General features: G+C 55.0%; 3 protein-coding genes across 19 annotated transcripts in view; 1 reads left to right on the forward strand and 2 right to left on the reverse strand.

The window, feature by feature from the left end:
* The window catches only part of PITPNM2 (phosphatidylinositol transfer protein membrane associated 2), a 123,934-nt gene extending 117,579 nt beyond the window's left edge, over positions 1-6,355 (forward strand). For all 12 annotated transcript variants that reach the window (XM_058851304.1, XM_058851314.1, XM_058851311.1 and 9 more), the window contains 4 exons: positions 232-381; positions 459-642; positions 1,782-1,910; positions 2,148-6,355. In XM_058851304.1, coding sequence (XP_058707287.1) covers positions 232-381; positions 459-642; positions 1,782-1,910; positions 2,148-2,486 — 802 coding nt within the window. In that variant the 3' untranslated portion in view covers positions 2,487-6,355. The remainder of the gene's footprint in view (positions 1-231; positions 382-458; positions 643-1,781; positions 1,911-2,147) is intronic.
* Positions 2,514-12,020, reverse strand: ARL6IP4 (ADP ribosylation factor like GTPase 6 interacting protein 4). Of its 4 annotated transcripts, none has more exons than XR_009278926.1 (7): positions 11,914-12,020; positions 9,936-10,133; positions 9,257-9,589; positions 8,729-8,846; positions 7,540-7,609; positions 7,181-7,363; positions 2,514-5,880 (listed from the first exon to the last, which is right to left on the reverse strand). XR_009278926.1 is itself a non-coding variant. In XM_058851332.1 (6 exons), exons 2-6 carry the CDS (start codon positions 10,123-10,125, stop codon positions 7,307-7,309), a joined length of 768 nt encoding a protein of 255 aa, XP_058707315.1. In that variant the 5' UTR covers positions 10,126-10,133; positions 11,914-12,020; the 3' UTR covers positions 6,415-7,306. The 4 variants fall into 4 exon arrangements, 1 of the variants encoding a protein (XP_058707315.1); XR_009278924.1 differs by having other exon boundaries at positions 2,514-6,301; XR_009278925.1 differs by lacking the exon at positions 2,514-5,880 and adding an exon at positions 6,415-6,902.
* Positions 12,021-12,278: 258 nt separating this feature from the next.
* Positions 12,279-18,736, reverse strand: OGFOD2 (2-oxoglutarate and iron dependent oxygenase domain containing 2). Of its 3 annotated transcripts, none has more exons than XM_058851334.1 (7): positions 18,584-18,711; positions 18,353-18,409; positions 16,225-16,346; positions 15,671-15,770; positions 14,815-14,939; positions 14,112-14,366; positions 12,281-13,625 (listed from the first exon to the last, which is right to left on the reverse strand). In XM_058851334.1, exons 5-7 carry the CDS (start codon positions 14,851-14,853, stop codon positions 13,344-13,346), a joined length of 576 nt encoding a protein of 191 aa, XP_058707317.1. In that variant the 5' UTR covers positions 14,854-14,939; positions 15,671-15,770; positions 16,225-16,346; positions 18,353-18,409; positions 18,584-18,711; the 3' UTR covers positions 12,281-13,343. The 3 variants fall into 3 exon arrangements, with proteins under 3 accessions (XP_058707318.1, XP_058707317.1, XP_058707316.1); XM_058851333.1 differs by having other exon boundaries at positions 12,288-13,625; positions 16,236-16,346; positions 18,487-18,736; XM_058851335.1 differs by lacking the exon at positions 15,671-15,770 and having other exon boundaries at positions 12,279-13,625; positions 16,236-16,346; positions 18,584-18,712.
* Between the last annotated feature and the right edge of the window lie 5,669 nt (positions 18,737-24,405).

Consider the following 24,405-nt stretch of genomic DNA (forward strand, 5'->3'; position numbering starts at 1 on the left):
GTTTTCTGGGGGTAACTCTCGAGTCTCTGCTGCCAAGGAGTGCTAATCCATCCCCACTTGAACACAGAGACCCTCACACAGTGCCTGTTGCTGCTCTAACCGAGGGTGGCATCACTGTTGCAGCCTTTGGGTCAGATGTGGGAGCTGCTTTGGGCTCGTGGTGCTCCGCAGGTCCTGGTGATGCCTTCTGGATATTTTGATGCCTCTAAGCACCTTCATCCCTTCCCTCAGGGGTGACCACACGTTTGCTGACAGCTACATCACGGTGCTGCCGAAGGGGACGGAGTTTGTGGTGTTCAGCATCGACGGCTCCTTCGCAGCCAGCGTGTCCATCATGGGCAGCGACCCCAAAGTCCGCGCCGGGGCCGTGGACGTTGTAAGGTCAGGGCGGGGTCTGGGGCAGTGGATCTGACATTGGCCTTGCTCTGCAATCCACTCACCTGTGCCTTTCCTTCCAGGCACTGGCAAGACCTTGGCTACCTCATTATCTATGTCACGGGCCGCCCTGACATGCAGAAGCAGAGGGTGGTGGCATGGTTAGCACAGCACAACTTCCCCCACGGGATCGTGTCCTTCTGCGATGGGCTCGTTCACGACCCGCTGCGGCACAAGGCCAACTTCCTGAAATCCCTCATCACCGACGTAAGCCTGGCTCCGCTGAAATAGCATCGTGGCACGGGTTTAGATTGCTCCTCGTCCAACCTCCACTGTCAGCAGCAGTCTCTTGGCAGCAATGTGACCTGCAGTGGAAGATGAATCTGTTCATTTTATTTTCATCCCCTTATTGCTCTACAAAAGTGTCTGTGCTGTTAAATTGTGTTGCCTCTGCTCTGCACTGTTCCATTTCATCACTGCTCCTCAAACCCCTAATGGAACAGAGGCAGTAGAGCCTCCCTTCCCCCCACTGGCACTTTTTTCTCCTGCTTGGTGACTTTTTGGCTGCCTGTGGTGGAGCCAGCAGGACTGAGAGGGGATTGAGCTGCTGCAGAAATGGCTTTGCTGGGAGACTCCACAGAGATCTTCCAGGCATTTGGCCCTTGGGAGGCCCTGATGTTGCTCAGCCCAGAGCCTCAGGGAAGCTCCAAATACAACAAAGTGTTTTGTGTCTGGCAGGTGAAGGATCTGCCAGTGTCCCAAGCACTTGCCCTGCTTTATTAGCAGGAAAAGCCTATCCTTTCTTAGGTTCCCTTTTTTGGCCTGAGTGGCAGTGGAGGGAGCAGTTGGCCCTCAGTTGCTCTCTTGTCCTCCACAAGTTTGGGACAAGGGTCAGAAATTCTCTTCCCAGCCCCTGCTCCAGCCCACTACAGAAGGGGCTGTCCAGGAGCTGCTCTCTGCTTGAAGTAGAGGCAGAGGTATCCCTGAAAAGCAGCAGGTTTTGCTGCCTGTCCCTTCTCCCTCTGGCCAGCAGGTAACAGCAGCTTGGCTGTGGAGGGGAACAGTCCTGGCTAATGATTCCTGCACAGGTTTGCAGCTCCTCTCCCCCCAGGTGACAGCAGGGAAGTGTGCAGCATCCTTGCCCCCTGCAGACCTCAAGGGAACGCCGTGGATGAGCAAGTGGAGATCTGCTCTTGTATCGCTGTCACTCCTCTTGTCATGGCCTGTAAACATCCCCAGCTCTGTTAATTAGCACTTCCCTGGGTGGTTCATTATCCAGCTGGGAATTTGAATTGGTTCCAGTGACCTGACATTCCCACAAATGCTATTGGAAAACCCAAAGGCCATCGTGCTGAGCAGCATGGGGCGCCTGTGTGTTGTGACCCTGTGCTGTTTCTGTCCCCCAGCTGCACATGAGGATCCACGCGGCGTACGGATCCACCAAGGACATCTCCGTGTACAGCTCCATCAGCCTCCCGCCCACGCACATCTACATCGTTGGTCGACCCACCAAGAAGCTGCAGAGCCAGTGTCAGGTAGGACACAAGGACTTCCCGTGGGAGGGAGGTGGGAATTTGGTCATCACAGGTGTGGTGACTGAGCTAGTGTTGGCCAGCAGGGCAGGGACTGTCCCAGGTAGCAGGGACATAAAATGGGTCTGAGTGTTTCCGTGGCCGGTCACCCCGGAGAAGCCGGCAGAGCGAACGTACCTGGCTGCCAGTGGCTTTCAGGGAAACGTGTCCCACCTGTCTAACGCTGCCCTCGCCCCGCAGTTCATCACGGAGGGCTACGCAGCCCACCTGGCCCAGCTGGAGTACAACCACCGCGCGCGCCCCGCCAAGAATACCACGCGCATGGCGCTGCGCAAGGGCAGCTTCAGGCTGCCCAGCCAGGCCGAGTTCCTGCGCAAGAGGAACCACCTGCTGCGGACCATCTCCGCCCAGCCCTCGGCCAGCGGCGCCGGCCACCGGCCCGAGCGCACCCAGAGCCAGTCGGACAGCGACAAGGACAGGGACAGGGAGCGCAGCCAAAGGAGCATGAGCATCGCCACGGGCTGCTGGGGCCGCAGCGCCGCGTCCCGCCTGGAGTCCGGCCTCTTGGGGCAGAAGTAGCCAGGCCAGAGCCAGGATTGTCAGCTGCAGCCACCGGAGGAGAAAACAAAAGGAAAGAGGGACGAGGCCAGTGTTTCGGGCTGGAAGGGTAAATATGGTGCTACTCTAATAACACGGTGTTCTGGGAAGAGACGGGATGTTTCCCACACAGAACGTGCAGGCCTTGCAGCGGGAGCGTCAGGTTTGTGCGGCGTGAGCCCGAGGAACAGCTGGAAATCGGGGGGAAGTCTCCAGATCAGGACGGCGCTCTCTCCTGCCTCCTTCTCTCATCCAGGGTCAGTGACTGTAAATACGTGCCTCCTCGCCTTGTTAGCCATCGCTCCGACACGGTGACCGAGTGCTGTCCTCAGAGCCGCAGGAACAGGGCATGAGGCTGGGGGAGCTGTTCTGGGCTGTCCCAGGAGTCAGACTGGGGGCTCTGGGGTCGGGTAACGCGCCGCTCCCCCGGCCCCAGCTGGGGATTTGCCGTGGGCTGTGCCAGGCAGAGCGACCGAGAGCTTTTCCTGGACAGAGAGCTCCACGTGCAGCCACTTTCCCGAGGAGCTGGTGCAGTGCAAAGCTGAAGCTGCATCCATGCCGTTGGCAGAGGCAGAATGTCGGCAGATTCGTGCCCAAGACAGCGGGGTCATTATTGTTATTACTGTTATTTTTTAGAGACCTTTTAGAAGCCGATGGAATTTAATGTGTTCACCTATTAAAAGAGGAATACAAGCTATTTTGTTTGAGCTGTTACAGACCTCAGACACTTAATTTGCTGTTAAAGTCTCCAAATAGTCTCACTATGTATTATTTCCAACAAGTAACCACCATATATTTGGAAGCAGCTGAAGGCACTCAGCAGCTGGATTGCATTGCAGTTCTTCTCATCCAAATGCAGGGTCTGACTCTCTCAACACCCACCTCTGAGACCTTTTTTCTTCCCAGGTTCTCTCCAAGTTCAGTAGCAGCTTTCATGGGAACTAGACTCGCTTCTTTTACCTATAGTTACTGAACTGTAAAACCTCATTGTTTTTTGCACTGATGATTTTTAGAATGGAAACCTGTTACCATCTCATGTAGCTACACCAGTGTTTGTAGTGCATGACAATGAAATATTGTTAAGCCAGGGTGTGTGTGGATATCTATACATTATATACACACACACATATATATGTATATATTTAAAAAAAACAACAAACAATCTGTGCAGAAGTTTTTCCAGCAGTAAGGAGACTGTAAGGAAGTGTGCCAACAATGTCAGGCAACCTTAAGAAAAGGCCATATCTTAATTTTTCTGGTGTGTTTCTCAGTGGATGTGCCTGAGACGCTGGGTTTGTGCTGCTGGAGCGAGCCGGCGGGCGCGTGGCAGAGGGCTGGCACCCCGGTGACACCACACAGGGACAGGGAACAGTGCCTGGAGCCAGGGCTTGCCAAAAAGCCCCTCAGTCCTGTCCCTCACGGGGCCAGTGAAGGTTCCCTCCTCGCACACACCTCCTGGGGCGAGGGGCACCACACGGGGGGCTCCGGGGTGCCCATTACAGACTCCAGTTGGCCTCTTGATGTGGAGATTTTATAGTCCTACCGAGCTCCCCGACTGTGTGTAACCCTGCTTTCCCCACCACACCTTCCTGTCTTTGTATCACTTTCTACTTACGAGGATCTTATTTATAACAGAGAATTTTTTAGACTGGCTGCTTCATTTTCTTACCAGTTTCAATAAGAACGGTGCAGGACGGCCGCACTGAGATACACAGCACTGTGAACGCTGCTCTGCTCACTGCCTCTGGGCCACAGTAGACAAACCCAACTCATCCAACTCATGTGTTCGTGGTGTGGAGGGTCCAGGCCGAGGCAGAGCAGGGACAGTGCAGAGCTGCCGCCGGCATCCGAGCCCCTGGAGCGCTCAGACCCGACTGCAAAACGTTTAAACCACTTCTCTTTGGTAATTATCCAATTACAGAATGTACCTGATGACTTTTTGTTACCAGAAACTGACTTCCCTTTCTGCTGACTCAGCTTGGCTCTCTCTGAATGTACATCCAGAGCTTTTACTGGGTTTGTAAACAATGTGAATTTGTCCCAGCTTTTTGCTAGCCGAATGTTCTATCAAACAGATGCCATCTGAGCAGGAAGCCAAGCCACAATCGATCCTGTGAAGTCACCAAACCACATCACTAAATAATTTCTGCAAATTTGGATATGGCCTTTGCAAAATTCACCTTTCCTCCAAGTCCAGAACCGAGGCATGATCTGTACATTTTCCAGTGTTGACGAGATGTTCACATTTTCTTATGTGTAGATAGTGTAAAACAGAGGCGAATGTAAATGTTCAACATAAAAAGTGGATATATAAAATTGAAAGTTATTTATTTATGTAGAGGAAAAAAAAAAATGTCTGGAGGGACTGGAACCTTCAGGGTTTATTAATATTTTAAAAATGTAGCTTTTTGTTTCAGGCATTATGTACAAAGCAATTATTTTATGGACCAAGTTCAATGTAACTGTCAATGAATGCAGAAGTGCAATATGATACTCACCTTCTCCATCACTCCATGTTTTAAACAGCTCCTAACCAGTTAGCCTGACAATCACAGCACCTCCGTCCTCATCCTCTGTTGAGCTTCTTGAACCTTGCCCAGGTCCTTTCCCTGGCCCCCCATCCGTTGCCATTGTACGGATCCAACACGGAGAAGCAATTGTAGAGCAGGACCTTTATTGCTGCAATAATACCCCGGGAGGTGGGTGTAGTTACCAGGAAATAATGCCACTAAGTTTTTCTTCACAGACTCAGTCCATCCCCGTCTCCATCGCTCAATCCTCAGCCGCCCCCATCTGGCACTCATCCCTCTGAAGCAGAGATGAGCACTCACAGAACAATAGCAATAGTTTAACTCTGTGTTTATAACCTGTTTGTCCCGAGCTGTTTTGGAGAGCAATGCATGTGACCCGATGCCTTTCCACGTGTATGGAAGAGGATCCGTCTGGACGTGGTGAGGGAAAGATGAATGTATATTCCATCCTTACTAAAGGGGCGCTGTCAGGGGAAAGACCTAATTTATCCTTGTTACGAGTAACTTGTTTGCTTTGAAAGGAGAGAATGGGAAGTTTCTTGTCCTCCTCCCTCGGCCGTTGTCTGGGCAGCCCTCGGCGCCAGCCCACGTCCTGTTCTGCACATCAGCACAACACAGCCTCGGGCTTTGGGGTTGCTTTTCTGTTTCCATGGGAATCAAACTCTGCTGCTGAGCTCAGATTTTTTATGAAAAGCAGCTTTTTATATTACTGCACCCTTAGGCCAGACTTTCTACCTGATGCTGTCCCTTTAAAGTCTTTTAAAAAACCAGTGAGGAGCCCGTGCATTCCCTCCGAGTCGTTTCCCTGGGTTTGCTCAGATCACTCTGTCAGATGAGGCGAAATCCTAATACCAAAAACCGTTTACAGCGTTGGGGGCACGAGCCCAGAGCAGAAATCAGCCAAAGGGTCACCACCACCCTCCCGCCCGCCCAGCAGCCGCCGTGCTTGCTGTAGCAGCCCCTTCTTCAGGTATCGCCACTGTTTGCTGCATTTCCTATTAGTTCTAGAAGCCTTACGGTCCCCTCCCTCTGCCTGTTGATACCCTCGACTGTCAATTTTATATTCCAACAATGTTAGTTATATTTTATTTATAAAAAATTGCTCTAGGGGTACCAGCTGTGTGTGGGGAGCCAGCGGGGGGATGCCCGAGGGCGCCGGGTACGCCCCGCGTGTGCAGTGCCGATGACTCGCTTGTGTGTGGCAAACCTTCTGTACAACTTCCTTCTCCTCCTTGCTGTTAGTGCATCGTTCCAATGCCTGGTGTGCTTCGTGTACAGTATCATTGTGAGTTACACAGATTAAAGAAATGGGAAGGCTCTTCTCTGTCTGCTTTTTTTTGGGGGTGGGGGAATACTCTAGAAATGGACAAGTCATAAAATGTGAGCAGGTGCCAGTTTAATGGGGTTACAGCCATGAACAGAACGTGGAAACCCTCTGCAGAGATCCTGCAGGACCCATTTGTCCTTTAACCCATTTGTCCTTCTGTTTTTTTACAGTTTCCAGCAAGGGAAAAGGCTGCTGTGTTTGCTTCAGAGCAGCCCTGGGCCCTGAGAAGCCCAGAGCCCCAGCGCTGCCTGGGGCCTGTGCTGTGGGGAAGGGACATGAGCTGCATGCAGGAGCAAGGCAAAGCCACCCCTCCACAAAGCACCACCTGCACAGTGCAGTGTGCCAGGTCAGCGCTCCCCTGCCCGAGGAGGTGAAGCTGCAGGAAGGTTGGGAGAAGCCCCAGGGGCGCAGTGGAGTGGAGGGAGGCTCTCAGGGGAGCTGCAGCCTGAGCAGAGCCACAGCCACTCCACTCTGAGCAGGGTCAGTGAGTGCAAAGGGCCCGTGAGCCAGATCCAGCAAGGAAAGGGCCATGGGCAGCCCCTGAAGGGAAGAAGTGGAAGCCAACTGTGTGCTTTGTGGCCCTGGTGTACACACCCTGTCCTGGCCACAGCATTGGCTCCTGCCCCCCAAAGCCCAGAGCACCCTGAGGGTGTCTGTCCCCTGGGTGCTGCTGAGCTCCTCCAGCATCCAGAGGAGCACTGGGGCAAATGGCTCAGGTACATTACAGCCACACTGGCCTGAGCTGGGACAGGGAGGGGAGAAGCTGTTACTGGGAGGTGAACCCCTAAAGTCGCTCTCCTTCCCAGTCAGTAACTTACAGAGCAGCTGGAAAGGGCCCCTGGGGAACATCTTGACACGGTGCTGTCTGCGTGCTCCAGAGGCAGAGGCTCCCCTGGGCTGGCAGGGGCAGCAGGACGGGCCCCTGGGCTGGCTGGTGCCTGCCCTCACTGCAGCATCCCCGTCCTCACCTGGAAGGCCAGCCCATCCCCACGAGTGGCTTGCTGCAGGGGAAACAGCACTCACAGCACTCCCTGCCCAGGGCTGCAGCACCTCCAGCACCACCCCGGGGCCCTGGTGGTGCTGCCAGGGCTCAGCTTGTCCCCAGGGTGGAAACACAACCCCTCTGGGTGCAGCAGCTCCCTGGCTGTGCCCAGCCACCCCATGCAGGTCCCACTACCTTGTTAATCTCCTTGTGTCTCTCCTTGCTGACGATTTCTTCCAGGACTTCTCCGTCCCCCTTAATGAGCCTGCAAGTCAAGCACAGCCCCAGGAGCCATGAGGGTACTGGCAAGTTCCTGCAGCTGCAAAGCTGCTGTCCCCCACCCCAAGGGCACCTGCAGGTGCTGGGCTGATGCACCTCCTGGCAAGGCCAGAGCTGACCCACCCCTGACACTGGATTTTGTGACTTTGTTTTTGTATCAAGCTTCAACAGCACAGCATTGCCATAGTGGGATTAATGTCACCACACTGCAGCAAGGACAGGAGTGCTCCCCTGAGAACTGAGAGCCAGCTGGCCCTGCCCCAGGCTGTGGGCACTGCCTGCTGTGTGCAGTCAGTCACACTGGCACAGGAAAACATTCCTGAGAAAAGCATCCCCTCTCACCCTACAACCCACAGTGCCCCAACCCATGCAAAACCTCTTGTTTTTTTTCAATTGAGTTCAGGTGTGGTCCTGGCTGCCCCAGGAAACTGCAAAACCATTCAGGAACAGGAGCCAGTTTGGGCCTGAAATGCAGCCAGGCCAGGGAGCATCTTGCTGAGCAAATTCCAAGCAGTGTTGGAGGCGGCTCACACCTCCAAACATGAACAGAAATTTAATTGTCTTCATTACGTGCCTTACAGGGAACCGACCTTTGTTCCACACCTCCCTGAGCCCTGCAGGCTGCCTTCTATTTTAAGACTGGACTTGTCATACCCAATTCTCTTCAGCATGACGTTTTCTGCTTGCTGAGAAGATGCAGTTTATTAAAAACTGGGTCATTTCTATTTGGCAGCTAAATGAACTTGGGTTTGATCGCTGTCTGTAACCCCACAGGGCACATGCTCCTCATTCCCACCTGGGTGTTAACCAGGGCCCACGGCTTTGGAGCTGAAGGTAAGTGGATGCAGCAGTGGGATACTGGGACACAGCCCAGTGTCCCTTGTGTGGAGCTCCAGCACATATCAATGATTTGGTGTCATTGTGTCACTTTCTGGGCAAGTCACACCAGGCCTGATGAGGGAAGATCTGTGAGGGGTTGGCTCCGGCCTTTGCTGCTCAAGGGGGCCTGGCTCCAGCTGTGGTGCTGCAGTGCCATGGCCAGGCCTCCAGCCCACTCAGCATGGATGGGAATGGACAACCCCTCTCCCTTTTCCCCAGGTCATACCTGGTTCTCCCCGTTTCGGGATCCACCACTCTCCTTATGACGCTCTGCCTCGCGTCCCACTCCTCCTTTGTCATTGGCTTCATAGCCTGGATCCGGGATTTCTGTTCATCTGTCAGAGCTGGAATGCAGTGCTCAGTCAGAGCTGTGCTCCAGGAAAAGGGCACAGCACCTGGGCTTCAGTCCACAGACAACATTCCACACCCAGTTCCCAGCAGGATTCGGGGTACAGTGACAAACCAAGCAAAGAAAGGGACACTCCACATCCCAGAGCCAGGACCAGCTTCACCAGGATGTTACTGCTGACTGTGTCCTTCCATTTGGCATCTTTCTTCCCCAGTCACATCTATAAACTCCACCCTAACACTTTACAAACCAATCTCTGAGGGTGGCTCAAAGGTGGGCACTGTACATAGGAGGGAGGAGAGCCTGGGGCTCCCCCCTGTCCACAGCCCTGCTTCCCTCAGTCCCCTGGGGACAGCGCAGCTCCCGTGTGCACAGGGACCAGCAGGAGGGAAAGAGCATCCTTACCTGGCCCAGAGTCCACCGCTGATTCCTTCTGCCACTGCTCCAGCGAGGGGCCGGGCACCTCTTCTGCCTTGGCTTTCTCCTCCTTTGCTCTCTCCTTTGCCTTCTTTTTGGATTTCTTCTTTATTTTTTTCTTCTTCTTCCTCTTCTTTTTGTCTTTCTGTTTCACTCGCTTTTTTTTGCTGTCTTGACTCTTCTTCATTTTGGAGTCGCTGTCACTGGAGTCATCAGAAGAGGAGCTGGAGGAAGATGAGGAAGAGCTGGTGGACGAAGATGTCCCAGAGGAAGAGGTACTGGCCTTCCTCTTCTTTTTGTCCTTTCCTTCCTTCTTTTTTTCTGCAATACACAAGAAGAGGGTGTGTGGAGCAGCCCTGGCCCTGCAGCAGCAGAGATGTTGGTTTATCCCATCCCAGCCTGGTTTCTTTCCTGCCTGGAATTCCCCTCTGTGCCCGCAGAGCACAGGGCACAGAGTCCAACCCAGGGTGCTCTGTGGTGCCAGATCAGCTCACAGAGGGACTGAGGGCTCTGCACTTGTCACAACGAGACCAAAGTGGGCATCAAGTGCAGGACAAGGTGACAGACACCAACTAAACCCAGGGATCCTCTTCTCCCCCCCCAGCCCTCTCTGTGCACCTGCCCTAGGGTAATGTGGTGAAAGCACAGGCTCAGGGCCTTCCCCCACCTTCCCTGGCTGCTGCCAAACTCGATTTGTGTCCGTGAGAGCCAGAGATCCTCTTCCTTGGTGGAGAGCTGCTGCCCCGCTGCGAGTCCTTGCTGCTCTTCCTCCTTTTCTTCTCCTTCCTCTCCCGCCTGCTCCGGGAATCGCTTTTGCTCCTGCTCCGCGATCGCTTCCGAGAGCGGCTGTGGGCCATGGCAGCTCCTGGAGGGGAGGGGTCACATCAGAGCCACGGGGGGACCAACCCTGCCCAGCAGCCCCAAAATCCTTCAATCTGAGCCAACAGCCCTGGAAAACCTGCTCCTGTCAAACTCTGCCCCTGCTCCTGTCAAACCCCGTCCCACGATGGTGAGGGCTCTCCCAAAATGGCCACGTGGAATTTCACCACCCCCACCATGGCAGGGAGCTGGCACAGGGACAGCACTGCCATCCCCAGCAGCCCTCACCTGCCTCAGACAACTGTCCCCAAGCAGGGGACAACCTTCCAGCAGGTTCTCCCCGTGCTGCTGCTGTTTGTCCCCGGAGGATGGGGCGGGCACAGAGGGGCCTGGGGCTGTTTGTGCAGCAGGGCTGTGCCCGTGGGTGGGCACCAGGAGATGCTGCAGCACAGCCAGACACGGGCAGAGGGTGATGGATACTGCAGCCACAGCCAGCAGAACAAAACGTCCTCCCCGAGTCAATCACCCCGTCACTTCAAACGCTGGGAGCAGGCACCAGCCAAGGGGAAGAATGAATTTTTAATATTCCAATTTACTCTTAGAAAACAGATGCTGCACTGAGCTGGCACCCCCGTCCATCAGCCCCAGGGATGCCAGCAGCCCCAGGCCAGTGTGATCCGTGCTCTCGTTAATTTAACAAACAAACTGGCACCGGGGGCAGGGCAGGAGCTGGGAAACGCTTTCTCACAGCCACCTTCCAATTTAATGAATTGTTTGTTTACCACCTCGACAGTCCCGGGCAGCAACTTGGATTTCCTCCCAAGTGAATCAGATCTTTGATTGATTTCCATAGGGAAATTTCAATCAGAAAAAAAAACCAACAACCAATCACAACCATTATGCACACAGGGAGATTTCAGAGCATGAGAGTCCTCCATGCACACACCCAGAAGCTGCCCCTTGCACCAGAGCCTTGCTGGGGACAGCGTTTGGGACTCGGATCTTCCCCTTCTGGCTGTGGCAGCAGGAAGAAAAACCCCACTTTAATACATCCACAGCAGCAGGATCAATGGATCTGGAGCTGGGGGTGAGGAATCCCCATCCCAGCAGCATCCCAGGCTGGCCCTGCCCCAGGCCGAGCTCTCAGCCCCACCCTGACACCTCAGCGACTCCTCCTGCCCGCCCAGCTCTGCCCTGGGCAGCTGCAGGGGCTGTCCCTGCCCTCACCCCTGCACGGCCGAGGTGCGCTGGCCCTTTAAGAGCTCAGCACGACATGCGCTGGCCCTTTAAGAGTTCAGCAAAAGGTGCGCTGGCCCTTTAAGAGCTCAGCACGACATGCGCTGGCCCTTTAAGAGTTCAGCAAAAGATGTGCTGGCCCTTTAAGAGTTCAGCAAAAGGTGCGCTGGCCCTTTAAGAGTTCAGCAAAAGATGTGCTGGCCCTTTAAGAGTTCAGCAAAAGGTGCGCTGGCCCTTTAAGAGCTCAGCAAATGATGTGCTGGCCCTTTAAGAGCTCAGCAAAAGGTGTGCTGGCCCTTTAAGAGCTCAGCAAAAGGTGTGCTGGCCCTTTAAGAGCTCAGCAAAAGGTGTGCTGGCCCTTTAAGAGTTCAGCAAAAGGTGTGCTGGCCCTTTAAGAGCTCAGCGCGAGGCGTTCTACGCGCGCGGCTCCAGGCGCGGCCCCTTTAAGTGCGCAGCTCTTTATCAGCCCCCCCGGGGCCGCCGCAACGCTCGGGCCTGTGGCCCCTCCGGCCCGCCCTTCTCCGGTGTCCCGGGCCGGGCCGGGCCGGCCCCGCCGCAGGTGAGGGGAGCGGGAGGGAGCGGGGACTCACCGGGCCGGGCCCCGCCGCCCCGAGCGGGGCTCCCGCCGCCGGGACCGCGCTGGCCGCCTCCCGCCTCCGTCCGCCGCGCGCGGGGCCGGGCGGCAGCCGGACCGCGCTCTTTGGTTCCGGGAGCCGCCTCGCCCCCACCGAGCTCAGTTTTTGGGGTGAATTCGGGCGGATTGGGAGCGCTCACGTTCGCCAGTGAACGAGATAAAGGCTTCGAGACGGCGTTTCTTGATAGCAGCTCCTCGCTCAGATACAACCGCCGGTTTCCTTCCCTCGCTGTAATTTTAATGAGCTTTGCTAATGAGAAGCTCATCAGCGCCCTGTGCCAAGGGCAGCCCCAGCCAAAATCCAGCGGCTCCGCTGGAGGAGCCGCAATAAACACCTTTTGTGCGAGCTGCACCCGCTCACGTTCAGCCCTCCACAATTACCGATGTGATGAGCCGTGGGCTGTGATTACTGCACTCAACAGATAAAGGGAAAAGCCCCTTCCTTGTAAATGCAGCAGCATCTATCCAATATATCGAGTTCGTTTTCCAGGGAGGCAAATGCAGACACCAAATCAGACAATAATTGGCTTCCTTAGTTTGTTTAGTAGATGGAAGAATCTCCTGCTTTCAGCCAGCTGGAAGGAAGGAGGGAAAAGCACTGGACCCTTCTAATCCATCAGTTCCTGGGGGATCTTGGTGCCAAATTAAGCCCCAGACCTCGTCTGTTGCTGCCTCTGGGTTGGCAGAGTTATTTTATATTTTCACTTGCTCATGTAACTAAAGCAAAAGGAGTTAAATGTACATCTTGTCCTGGGAAGTTTTACTCTGCTGCAGGTGGCTCCCCGAGCTCTGTCTCTGCTTAATCAAGTTCACAAAACCTTTGAAAGGGAAGTTTCTGCTGCCAAGAAGCCTCGGGACGTGTCTCAGCCATCCTGGAGGGATCACTGCTCCCTCTGTTGCTCCTGGTGGATTTTTCTGAGCCTGGCTTAGACATCCAGTGATGAGAATTCCCTGCCATTCCCAGCAGCTCACTGTGACTCACCTGGATCTCATTCCTGAGCAGATCCTTCCCAGCCCCTAAGCCACACAAAGCTCTTCCCCTCCCCGTGGCAGAGGACAGGAGGCCCCAAGAACAGCAGAGAAATGGTTTATTCTACCATTCTTCCCTATTTCCAGTGGGACCTGGGGTGCTGCTGTTGGCAGAGAGGCCAAGGAGCTTTGGGTGTTTCCCCTGTCCACTTGGAATTATTGACAGAGCTCCTGCAGGGAATCAGAGTTGGGGTTTGTGTGTCTTAGAGTCCTCCAGCCCCAGCTGAGCCCTCGGCTGGCTCAGCATCCCTTCCCAAGGTGAGAGCTGCTCCTTGCACCCAGCAGAGCCCGGGGGTGCAGCCCTGGGAGGTCAGAACAGCACTTTGGGCAATTTGGAGTGGGGACATCCTCCCCCCACTACCCCAAGGCACAGAGATTCACGGTCTGTGGCACCTCCTCCTCCTCCTCCAGGGGTTCTGTGAAGCCATCCCCAAAGCCCTCGGCCTCCACCAGCTCGGGTTTCCTGCGGCACATGGGGCAGAGCTGGTTTCGGATGGCCGAGGATCTCATCCACACGATGAGGTTCCAGCGCTGCCCGGAGGCGATGGGCAGGGCCCCGTGGATCTGCCCCCCTCGGTGCAGCAGCCCCCGGCCTCCAACGTGCTCCACCTCGATGTATTTGGGCACTGGGGTGGGATCCTGGAACAAAGGGATTCTGTGTCACGCCATGGAGTCCCTCAGATTGTTGAAATTTGTCACCTCTTTCCCCCACAGCACCCAGGGAGCAACAGCTGAAATGAAAGTTGAAAGCTCCCATAGAGTTGAAGCTGTATGGGAGCTTCTGCCCCTCTCTTGCCCTGAAAACAGGTGCTAGAGATTTAGGTTGAAGTCACATCTGAAATAAATCTCTCCCTCAGCACCTCCCTGCTCACAGTTTCAGATGTGGAAAGAGGGGGTGCTTTGTTTCACTGCACTTTACTGCAAAGCTGCATCTGTCCTCTCTTTAAAATACTGAATATTGGTATTGGAATATTGCATCTGAAGAGGATCCTGTATAGCCAAGCCATGCAAAAACGGGGAAGGACAGAGCAGGTTTGACTGCCAGAGGTGAATAATGTTTTTTTTAAGAACAGAGTTGCAGCTGGGGGGCTGAGGAGGGAGAGGTGAGTGGGACGTGCTCAGTACCTGGTTGAAATCCCCAAAGTACAAATTTCCTTCTGTGAATTCTTTCCCCAGGGAGACGTTCAGGGTGACTTCAGCGTTGTCGTAGTGCGAGCTGAGGTCCAAGTCCTCGTGCAGGGAGTACTTGACCACGAAAGCTTTGTGGCTGTCCAGGCAGGCCCCTCCCAGCTCCGGGTACAGCAGGGCTGTGATGGGCAGGAGCCGCTCCCGCAGCGGCGTCAGGAAAGGCTCGTCCATGCCCAGCTCGTTCAGCAAAACCTGCGCCGAGGAGAGCAGGGGAAGGAGCTCAGCAGCCACAGCTGCTGCTCCTCAGAGCTGCTGTCCTCCTCCAGCCCTGCTGCTGGCTCAGATCACTTTGGAGCAAAGGCTCCGGCTACAAGGAAAAGGAAGGAGGATCAAGGTGGACAGGGATGGGGGAAAACACAGAGTAATAGGACCAAAAGTTTCTTTAGAAACCGTGTCCTTGATTTAAATTTGTTTTGCTTAAGCACAAGGTGCTCTTTGCTCTGAGATACCAACTCCTTCCCCTGCATTCCCACTTTCTTTCGTCCCTGCAACGTTCCCTCAACCCTGTCACTCCACGGGGGCACTGAACTCAAACTGCTCTGTGTAAAATGAGAGGCACTTTGGAACTGGAGGGAGTGAGACGTGAGGAGATGAGCACAGGGAACTCCACCCCTAAAGAAGCACAGGAGATGAGTCCTACCCCGTAGTTGTTCATGGTGTTGGGCCTGCCTTTGGGCATATCCGACTGCTCAAAGTTCTCCAGCTCATCCACAAAGGCTTGGCAGAACTCCTCTGTGAACACTGGGAGTCGGTAGATCCTCTTATCTGCCAGCAGAGGGGAGACAGAGTTTGCTGGGGAACTCCCAGTTTTCCTGGCTGCCTGTCCAGCTGCACTGTGCTGGTGACAGTGAGGGCACAGAGGGCTGGCACCATTTCCTGGGCTCAGCTCTGGGGTGTATTTGGTGTTTTTCATGCTGCTCCCTCATTTCCAGAGCAGAAGGCTGTGTCTGGAACCAGTGCCCTGGATAAAGCCAGGAGCTCTGCACACAGACATTGGTGTCTTTGCCTTGAGGAAAGGAGGCAACTCTGCCTCTTCCCCTCTGCATCTTGGCAGCATTTCAGGTAAGCAGAGAGCTTCACAGCAGCCTCCAGGGAAGCTGAAAACCCAGCTCTCTTTTTCAAAGGCTGAAATCTAGTCTGAAGCTATTTCAGCCCAGACTAACCAACAGGGGCTGTCTGCAATGGCAAAGCACTCAGGGAAGGAAAATCAAGCTCCCTGGGCTCCCAGTGCTCCTTCAGCAGGCTCCCTGGTGAGCTGTGGTACAGCCAAAACCCCAGCCCTGGAGCCTCTGGTGAGACATCAGCAGGCTGGGATGGGAAAGCAGAAAACAGCCTCTGATCTCAGAGCAGAACTGCTGCCTCTCCAGAGACCCTCCTCAGGCAGAGAATAACATCCTGTGTGCCTCAGCTTGTGTCAAAGCAGAGCTGTTCCAGACAGGGCTTGGGAACAGCTGTCACCAGGGGGATCTGTGGGACTGAGGTGTTGTTTTCTTTACCTGAGAAGGACTCGAGGTAGCTCAGGAGGCCCTGGAGATCAGCACCTGGAGATGTGCAGAACCTCACGATTTCCAGAAACTCTGGGGCCAGGAAGGAATCCTGGATTCCAAGGGAAGGATGGGAAGAACACACAGAGACACAATCAGCCTGCACAGCTCAGGAGGGAAATGGACTCCCAGGGAAATAGGGAGCAAGGCTGAGTCACACCCGAGATAATTCCACGGCAGGAAATGCAGAATGTCACTGGTGTTTTACCAGTGGGGTGGGGAAGTTACTGCTTGCTTCAGTGCATGGTTTGCTAGGAGTAACTGGCCAGATTTATCCTAGGCATGACAGCAAAGAGCCTTTTCAGGTTGGAACACCAGGAATCTTGCCCGGAGAACACGCTGTGCTGTCATGTTTTTAAAGTTTTAAATCCAGTTTTCATATGCTACCCCTGTGTTTTAATTCAGTGCAGCTTTAGCACTGTGCAGTCCCGAGGAGAGGGGGAAATAAACTGCAAAAATAAAATTATCAGGTAATTTTTTTGGGGGGTGCAAAAGAGATTCCAAACCTTCTGTGTACCTGCAGGGTGTACACCTCTGGGTGTTTTGGTTTGTAGCACTTGGAGATGATGGCTCTGCGTTCTGCTGATTGATGGATTAACTCTTTTCTTCTCTGCACTTCTGCCTCAATCTGTGAGTAAACAACAGAACACTGTCAGAAATCAACAGGGCTGAGTAAAAGAGCTCTGGGAATCTGCTCATTGTTTTAAACCGATTATTTTTGTTTGGGGGCACCTCTGGGGGACAGAGTGTTTGCTTTGTTTTTCTGTGGTCAAGACAAGTCCAGTAAATATCTGGAAAGCCAAATGTCTGAGAGGAGTTTATGTTCTCTTTACAGATGGCCTAAAAACTAACTGAGGACTTTGCTGTGGAAGTGTCAAGTGGAGCTGTGATGTTTCAGCCCTTTCAGGCATTCTGACACCTCCTGAATCTGGCTTTGTTCTGACAATAGAGGCATTGTCCAAAACACAGACATTTGCTGGGAGCAAGACAAGTCCTGTCATGAAGGGATTACTGCTAAGTGTGGTGGAGACAGGCTAAGCTGCCCTTTCAGAGCAAACAGCTGATCCAGGCAGCTCTTCCCCGTTTAATTCCCCCTCATGAGATTAATTTGTAACAGTCCTTGCTGAGGAGTGAGTGAGCAGCCCTTCCTGGGACCAAGCAGCTCCTGTGTTCATTCCCTTGCCCTCAGTATCAGGTCCTGAAGGTCTTGGGAACCGAGCAGACAAATCAGATTTCTCAGCTTCCTTCTTCTTCCCCTCCCTCCCAGCCCCAAGGTCCCTGGGCACTGGGTCACAGGGCAGGGATCTGTAACCCAGCACTGCCCAGAAAATCAGGATCGAGTTCTAAGTGGGAAACTGGGGCTGGAATTGCTGCTGGACAGGGAGAGCTGTGACCTCCCACAGCCAGGGACAGCCACTGTCATCTGCCTCCTCCCAGCACTGAGTGACTCCCATTTGTTTATGTAATTTTTAGGTCTCCTTTATGATGTTTATATTGATACAGCAAACCTTGTATGAATATTTGAGCAGATCTGCAGAGAGATGATTAGAAAGTGGTTTGGACTTAAGGTGATTATAAATTAAAACCAAGATTGGGATCTTGAAATCCTAAGTGAGGCTGTTTTATAAATTACATTGCTTGTTGTGCTCCATTGATTCTGCCTGGGAAAATCCTGGGCTGTCCTACTCATAAATTCTGTGCTGTATGAATCATAATATGCAGTTAATAAAGCTTTAATTAACAGTATGATTTACTGCCACCATCATTCTGCCAAGAATTCCTAAAATGTCTGTCCCCTTAGCAACATTGGAGCTGGTGAGTGACAGATCCCTGTCCCCAGCCTGGAAAGAAGCAGAGATTCTGTGATAAAGGGTGAATTTCTGTAGGACCCCATCTCAGACTGCCTTTAAAAATGTTTAGGAGAAGGGATAAGGAAAGACAAACCAGGGCACTGAGAGCCAGCGGAGTAAATCCAAGGAGGGAGCGGCTCAGAGGCCGCTGGGATGTGTTGAATGACAGCATTTAATTGCAGGGTGTTGGCTGAATAAACACCTCGCCGATGGGCGCCCGCGGGGAATTCTTCCCTCTGGATTCTGCCCGGCACCGGGGTGGATCGGGACGCGGTGCCGGGAGCTGCTCCCCGGGCCTGGGGGGCTCCAGCACGCCCCAAACTCCCTTCGGAACTGAGCCCTGGTGAGGGGATCCCTGAGGAGAACCAGGGCTGCCCAGGGAGCTGGGCTTGTTCACCTGGAGAGGAGAAGCTTTGGGGTGACCTCACTGTGGCCTCGCAAGGCCTGAAGGGACCAACACAAACCTTGGAGAGAGACAATTTCCAAGGGATGGAGTGCCAGGACACAAGGAATGGCTTCACACTGACAGAGGGCAGGGTTAGAGGGGATTTAGGGAAAAATTTCCTCCCTGTGAGAGGGGTAATGCCCTGGCACAGAGAAGTCGTGGCTGCCCCTGGATCCCTGGCAGTGCCCAAGGCCGGGCTGGAGGGGCTGGGAGCAGCCTGGAACAGGGGAATGTCCCTGCCCAGGGCAGGGGTGGCACTGGATGAGTTTCAAGGTCCAACAGAACCCATCCCGCGGCTCTGTGAGTGCCCGCTGGCCGTGAGGGGCTCCCGCTGCTCACCTCCCTCAGCACCTCCCGGAACTGCTCCTCGCTCCGGCAGCCGCGCTCCCTCAGCGCCTGCAACACACGGGCCCGTCACCGCCGCGGCCACCGGCACGGCCCGCTGCCCCCGGCCCCGCCCGCCCCCGCGGTACCCGCCCGTGGTCCCGGCGGAGCTGCGGCCCGTCCCGGTACCGCACGTGGAGCCCGAACCGCCCCACGAAGATGTTGTCGGTGAAAAAGCAGGCGCACCCGCGGAACGGCCGGCCCGCGGACATGTTTCCTGCCGGCGAACGCGCCTCGGTCCTGCCCTCAAAGGGCTCCGTTTCCGTCCGCGGGAGGGCGCGTCGGCAAATTCCCAACCGGGGCAAAAAACGGAAAGCGGCGGAACTCGCCCGTTCTCCCCGGTTTGACGCTCGTTGTTTTTGTCATCTCCGTGACGTCACCGCGGCCCGGTCCCGCAGCGAGGCCGCTGCCCCGCAGCCCTCACGGCCGGGCCGGGTGTGCTCGGAGCGGCAGCGGCCGGCCCGAGGTTATTTGCAGACGGTCCCTGAGAATCCCCGGCGGGGGCGCGCGCGGGCTGCGGGGGCGCGCTCCGGGTGCGCGCGCGGCGGGGTCAGCGCGGCCCCGGCCCGGCCCGGCCCGGCCATGGACGCGGCGCTGCCGGAGGCCGAGCGGGAGGTGGTGGTGGCGGCCGAGCCCTGCGGCCACGGCAGCAAGTTCGAGGACATCTACCGGCTGCTGGCCGAGGGCTGCTTCCCGCCCAGCTTCTGCTCCATCAAGAGGAAGAACCTGAAGCGCTACGCCCAGAAGTTCGTCGTGGACGGTGGGGACCCGGGGGGCGGCGCGGCGGTGTCGGGCTGCCCTGGGCCGCGGCCCGCCCCGGGGGCGGCCTGTGGGGGGAAGCCGGAGGGTGCCGGCCCCGCAGACACGGGGGATGTGCCGGAGCCTCGGCGTGGGGAGGGGATGAGGCTTCTGGGCAGCGCCAGCCCCGCGCCCGGGCATCGCTTCAGGGGCACCGAGCGGGGCAGCCCGGGGTGGCACCGGTGCTCCAGCGCTGCCCCTGGGGACCACGGTGGCTTTGTTGTAGCGGAGGATTTCACACAGTCCTGGGTGCAGAAAAGCTCCGTGGGCGTGCGTGGGGGTGATTCCGGTTTAGCAGCTTCTCCTGGGACGGCAGGAGCTCCCGAGGCAGCAGCAGCAGCAGCCCCCGGAGCTGTGTCTCAGCTGCGTTTCCCATGTGGAAAATGACCCCTTTTCTGGAGGCGAGCAGCTGTGAGAGGCTGTTGTTGGAGACAAACCTCTGGCACCCGCAGGCGGCTGCCTCTACTACGTGGGCCCCAAGAAGGAGGAGAAACGCGAGGTGATCGTGGATCCCGAGCGGAGGCGTCAGGTCTTCCTGGAAAGCCATTTCACCGAAATCGGGAACCACCTGGGCCAGAAGAAGACCGTGCACCGCATCCAGAGCCGGTACTACTGGCTGGGCATCGTGAAGGATGTTGTGGACTGGGTAAGTGGAGAGCAGTGACCGTGTCCGTGACACCGCTGCTGGCAGCAGTCCCGAAGCAGCAGCCACAAGAGCCCTGGTGCAGGGATGATGTCATTCCCCGAGCCTGTGCTGGGAAGGCACTCACTGAGTTACTCTGCAGGTGGATCTTGGAACGTCCCCAGGCAGCTGGATAGGCTGGATGTCTTTCCCTGAGTGTCAGGAAGCCTCCTCGTGCAGGGCAGTTTTTTGGTCAATGTGGGATTGTTTCAGACAAGTTGCTGAGTTTAACTTTGGGCAGTTTGGATTCCTTCCAGAGCTGCCCGATTCCCTAAACTACCAGCAAGAGGAAGAGCTCAGTGTCTCCTCAGCTGCTTTGCCTCATCTGTTTCATTGCTGGCAGTTCCCTGCAGCAGCACTCTGCAGCACTGTGGCTTAAGGAGTGTGCTTGCATTGCATGGTCTGAGCTCCTCCAGCGTCCTAGGGCTGAGGATTTCTCTAACCAGCAATAGGAGGTTAAAATACAATAAAAATTGGCCTGGAAACAGGGTGAGAAATAGCTTAGCTGTAGGCCACGTTGAGAAAATTGGTTATTGTGTCAGAGAAAGTTGTCAGGTGAGCCTTGTGAAAGGTGAGATGCGTCAGCCTGTTGTGTTTTGTCCTCTTTTTTTTTCCTGCACCTCTTTGTTTTACTGGGAGAAAGGAAACTGCTCAGCCCTGCTCTGTGTCTCACCCCTCCACAGCCTGTGCAGTCTGAGTCTGACAGGATCCGTCAGCACGTTCCCAAGTCCTTTGATCCCTTTTTTCCCTCTCCAGATCAAGATGTGTGAAACGTGCCAGAACGCGGAGCACAACAAGAACGTGACGCGGAAAGCCAGGCCCGTCAGGGTGGAATCCCCCTGGGAAGTGCTGGGATTAGACATCCACGGTGAGTGAGTGTCTCAAGTGGCTCTCAGGGCTCCTCCCCACCAGTCAGGAGCGTGGCAGACCTGCTGCCACACGCACCGAGGGAAAGCAGCCTCTGAGGAGGTGCCAGGGAAGCCACAGCAGCCGCCCAGGGTGCAAGCTGATCCCTGGGCTTGGCTCGGCTCCCTCTCTGCACACAGTGAGAGCTGGGCGTGCCTTCTTCCCCAGAACTGAAGCTCTGATGGGTGTATTTTTGCTGACAAAGGTCACCAAAAATGTTCTGGCCGAATGACATTGCAGAAGAGAGTCGTGGTCACTTGTGCAGCGGCTGGGTTTTTAACTTTCCCCGTTTGGAGGATATGACGGCATCACATTGATTTTATTTTTTTTTTTGATGGTTGTTTACGCAGGGCCTTTTCCTGAGACAAGCCAGAGCAACACACACGTCCTGCTTGTGACTGACTACTTCACCAAGTGGGTGGAGGCTGCTCCTCTGCAGAAGAAAGATCCTTTCTCCGTGGCTAAAGCCCTGGCTACTGTTTTTTACAGGTGGGCTCCTCTGCTCTTGGTTATATTGCACCTCTGTAGTGCCATGGGGAGTGCTGGGGTGTGTTGCAAAAATACCCGGTGTCCTCAGGATGTTTTCCTCTGAGAGCAGGAGCTCTCCCTTCTACAGGAGAGACCATGCAGTGCCTCTCAGTTGCTCTTTACAAAGTCCTTGGGAAGATCCTCCTGTTCTGGACAGAGGAGAAAGAGGCAGGAATGTTTCTCTGAGTAGCCCGAGGCCAGGGGAGCTGTGTCCCAGTTCTCTGCAGAAGCTTTAAAGCCATTCCCGGATTTCTCCTAGAAAGTGTTTGTGTCACCATGTGACATTGTCCTTGTGGAAAACACGTGGGGCCAGTGGAGATTTGAATTCAGAGCAAGAAGCTCCTCTCGTTTCTCCTGCTGCCTCATCATTCAAAAGCAAACAGGCTTGGCTGGTTTGGAGCAGAGGGACCTGCAGACCTCTCTCTGCTCTTGGGGACATGAGGTCATGGCAGCCTCGTTAGCACCACCTCCACTAGAGGGTTCTGTCCCCTTCCTATCCCATTTGCATCCTTAGAGATGGAGCTCCTTGGGCTCTGCCTCAGCTGATGGAGTAAAACCAGTTGTGTGTCCTCTTCTTGCCCAGGTTTGGTGCCTCCAAGAACATTTACACCAGTCAGAGCTGGGACTTCTGCGAGGAGGTAGGTCTGGTGTGGGGTAGTTCAGGGGGAAGCAGTGTGACCTTCAGCAGGCTTTTTGAGCAATGGGACCTTCAGCAGGCTTTTTGGGCAATGGGACCTTCAGCAGGCTTTTTGGGCAATGGGACCTTCAGCAGGCTTTTTGGGCAATGGGACTTTCAGCAGGCTTTTTGGGCAGTGCTTTCTGAGCAGCAGGTCCTGAAGGCAGAGTTGTGATGTGCTGTGTAGTGGGGGCGAGGAGCTGATGCTGCCTTATCTCTGCCCCAACCCTGTTGGGAGTGGGAGCTGATTTGCCAGTGCTTTCACCTTGGCAGGGATTTCAGGTTGTGGATCAGTGGTGCAAGTCCTCTCTGCTTAGAAGGAAAGACCATGTGCATGAAATTGCAGCACTACCCTGGGATTAGCCCATCTTCCCAGTGCTGTGGAAAGCTTCAAGCACGGGAGAAGTTGTTGCAAAACATTTTCCCAGGTTTAACTTTTCTGGGGGAGCATTTTCTGCCTCACAGCCTTTCCTGGCATGGGGGGGACGGTGCCTTGGAGGCTGCTGTGGGGCTGACACATCGTGATCTCCGTGTTCCCTCAGGTCAGCCGGCACCTGTGCGAGCACTGGAACATCTCCCAGCTCCTCACACCCACAGACCCTGCAGATCCCCCCAGCCCTGGTGATGGCAGTGCTGAGGTGCTCAGAGCCTCCATCTGCAGCGTGGTGAACGAGAAGCCCAGCGAGTGGGACGCACACCTGGACCCCGTGCTCTTCGAGTTCCGCACCTCCATCAACTCCGCCACCAAGTACAGCCCCTTCTTCCTCATGTTCAACAGATACGTGTGCCTGTCCTCAGAGGTAACTGCCTGGCCCAGGGGAGCCTTGCAGGAGCTTTGGCATTGCTGTAGTTGCAGAGTAACCCCTGAATCTGTGCCTTGCAGGTGGATTTTGTCAAGGACTCCAAAGAGCAGGGAGCTGGCTCCGGTAAGGCCGAGAGCCTCCCGCCGTTCACAGCCACGGTGCAGGAGCAGCAGAACGTGGTGAAGGAGATTGTAAGTCTTGTGGTGCCTTGAAATCATTTTGCAGTTAATTCCAAGGCTGGCCTGAGAGGAGAGGTGGCACCTCAGTGTGTGCCAAGGGCAGCAAGAGCAGAGCTGGACCCTCTGGGCCAGCACCACAGGGAAGCTGCTGGTGGTGCTGCTCAGAGGTGGGTGATGAAACATGAGGGACTGACTTACCCCATCAGGCTAATGAGAGCTGTGTCCCAGCCTGCCCAGCTCCCTGCCTTGTAATCTGCATCCCAAATCAGCCAAGGGAGTCCCTCCTTAGGCAGGGACAAGAAGCCTTCAGGGAGATGCTGTGTAACTACAAATGTTTAAAGTAACCCTGCCTCAAAATGGGAGGAGGTTGGGGCTGCTGTGAGCAGTGACCCAGTGGGCAGGGAGATGGGCTTGAGGATCAAAGTCAGCATGCAGCTTCTGTCTGTCTCTGATGTGCTGGGTGACCTTGGGCAGCTCATTTTGTCTCTCTGTTCCTTGTTTCCCTCACTTGAAAAATGACCTCAGTGTCCCCTGTGAAGTGCTTGGTGAGCTGTGTGCCAAAAAACCACAGACAGGGCTGGAGTGCTTTGTTTGCTCAGTCATTTCTTACACCCAGTCAGGGTTCTGTGGTTCTCTCTGATCTCACCTGGACTGTGGTTTTTCATGCCAGGGATTGACAGGAGGAGTATGGGACAGGAGGGAGGAGGGCCTGGGAGCTGGATATGTAGGATCTGATCCCTTTGGCAGCTCAGGCTCACTAACTCAGCTCCCCTTTGTGAAATGCAGCAGTGAGAGCTCTGTCCTGTCCCTAAGGGAACCTCTGCTGTTGGGATCACCAGCTCTGTCCGGCATCCAGACAGGGATTGGGGCTCTAATTAGCAGGAGGTGACAAAGCTTTCCTGGGCTTTGTGGCACTCCAGCCAAGATCCCCTTCTGCCCTCTACTGATGGAGCACTGACAGTTCTGAGTACAGCTGTGGAATTGCAGTTTCACATTGCAAGGTCTCCTGCTGGTTTGGGCTGGTGAGAGCAAGTCTGGGAAGCCTCTGCTGAGTCCCACCCTTGCCCCAGGTGCATCCAGCTTTGACACTGCCAGCTCTCACTCACTCTCAGCCTCTCTTATGAGGAGAGACCGTGGGAGCTGGGCCTGCTCAGTCTGGAGAAGACTGAGGGGATATCATCAATCCCTAGAAATATCTCTGAGGGGTGTCAGGCTCTTCTCGGTGGTGCCCAGTGACAGGATGAGGAGGAATGGCCATAAACTAAACCACAAGAAGGTCCGCCTCAACATGAGGAAGAGCTTCTTTCCATTAAGGGTGGCAGAGCACTGGATCTTCCCAGGGAGGTCTTGGATTCTCCCTCTGTGGAGACATTCCAAACCCACCTGGACGTGTTCCCGTGTCACCTGCTCCAGATTTCCAGAGGTCCCTTCCAACC

The sequence above is a fragment of the Poecile atricapillus genome, chromosome 16, assembly GCF_030490865.1.
Source record: "Poecile atricapillus isolate bPoeAtr1 chromosome 16, bPoeAtr1.hap1, whole genome shotgun sequence".
NCBI classification, from domain to species: domain Eukaryota; kingdom Metazoa; phylum Chordata; class Aves; order Passeriformes; family Paridae; genus Poecile; species Poecile atricapillus.

Bases quoted from the DNA above. Each gene is read 5' to 3' on its own strand.
- ARL6IP4 (XM_058851332.1), bottom strand. From the start codon at position 10,125: ATGGCCCACAGCCGCTCTCGGAAGCGATCGCGGAGCAGGAGCAAAAGC. The intron at 9,590-9,935 runs GTGGGGGAAGGC...TGTGTATTGCAG, and splicing joins TTTGGCAGCAGCCAGGGAAG to AAAAAAAGAAGGAAGGAAAG. The intron at 8,847-9,256 runs GTAAGGATGCTC...ACTGCATTCCAG, and splicing joins AGCGGTGGACTCTGGGCCAG to CTCTGACAGATGAACAGAAA.
- OGFOD2 (XM_058851333.1), bottom strand. From the start codon at position 18,609: ATGTCCGCGGGCCGGCCGTTCCGCGGGTGCGCCTGCTTTTTCACCGAC. The intron at 18,410-18,486 runs GTACCGCGGGGG...CGTGTGTTGCAG, and splicing joins TCCGCCGGGACCACGGGCGG to GCGCTGAGGGAGCGCGGCTG. The intron at 13,626-14,111 runs GTACTGAGCACG...CCTTTGTTCCAG, and splicing joins ACTTTGGGGATTTCAACCAG to GATCCCACCCCAGTGCCCAA.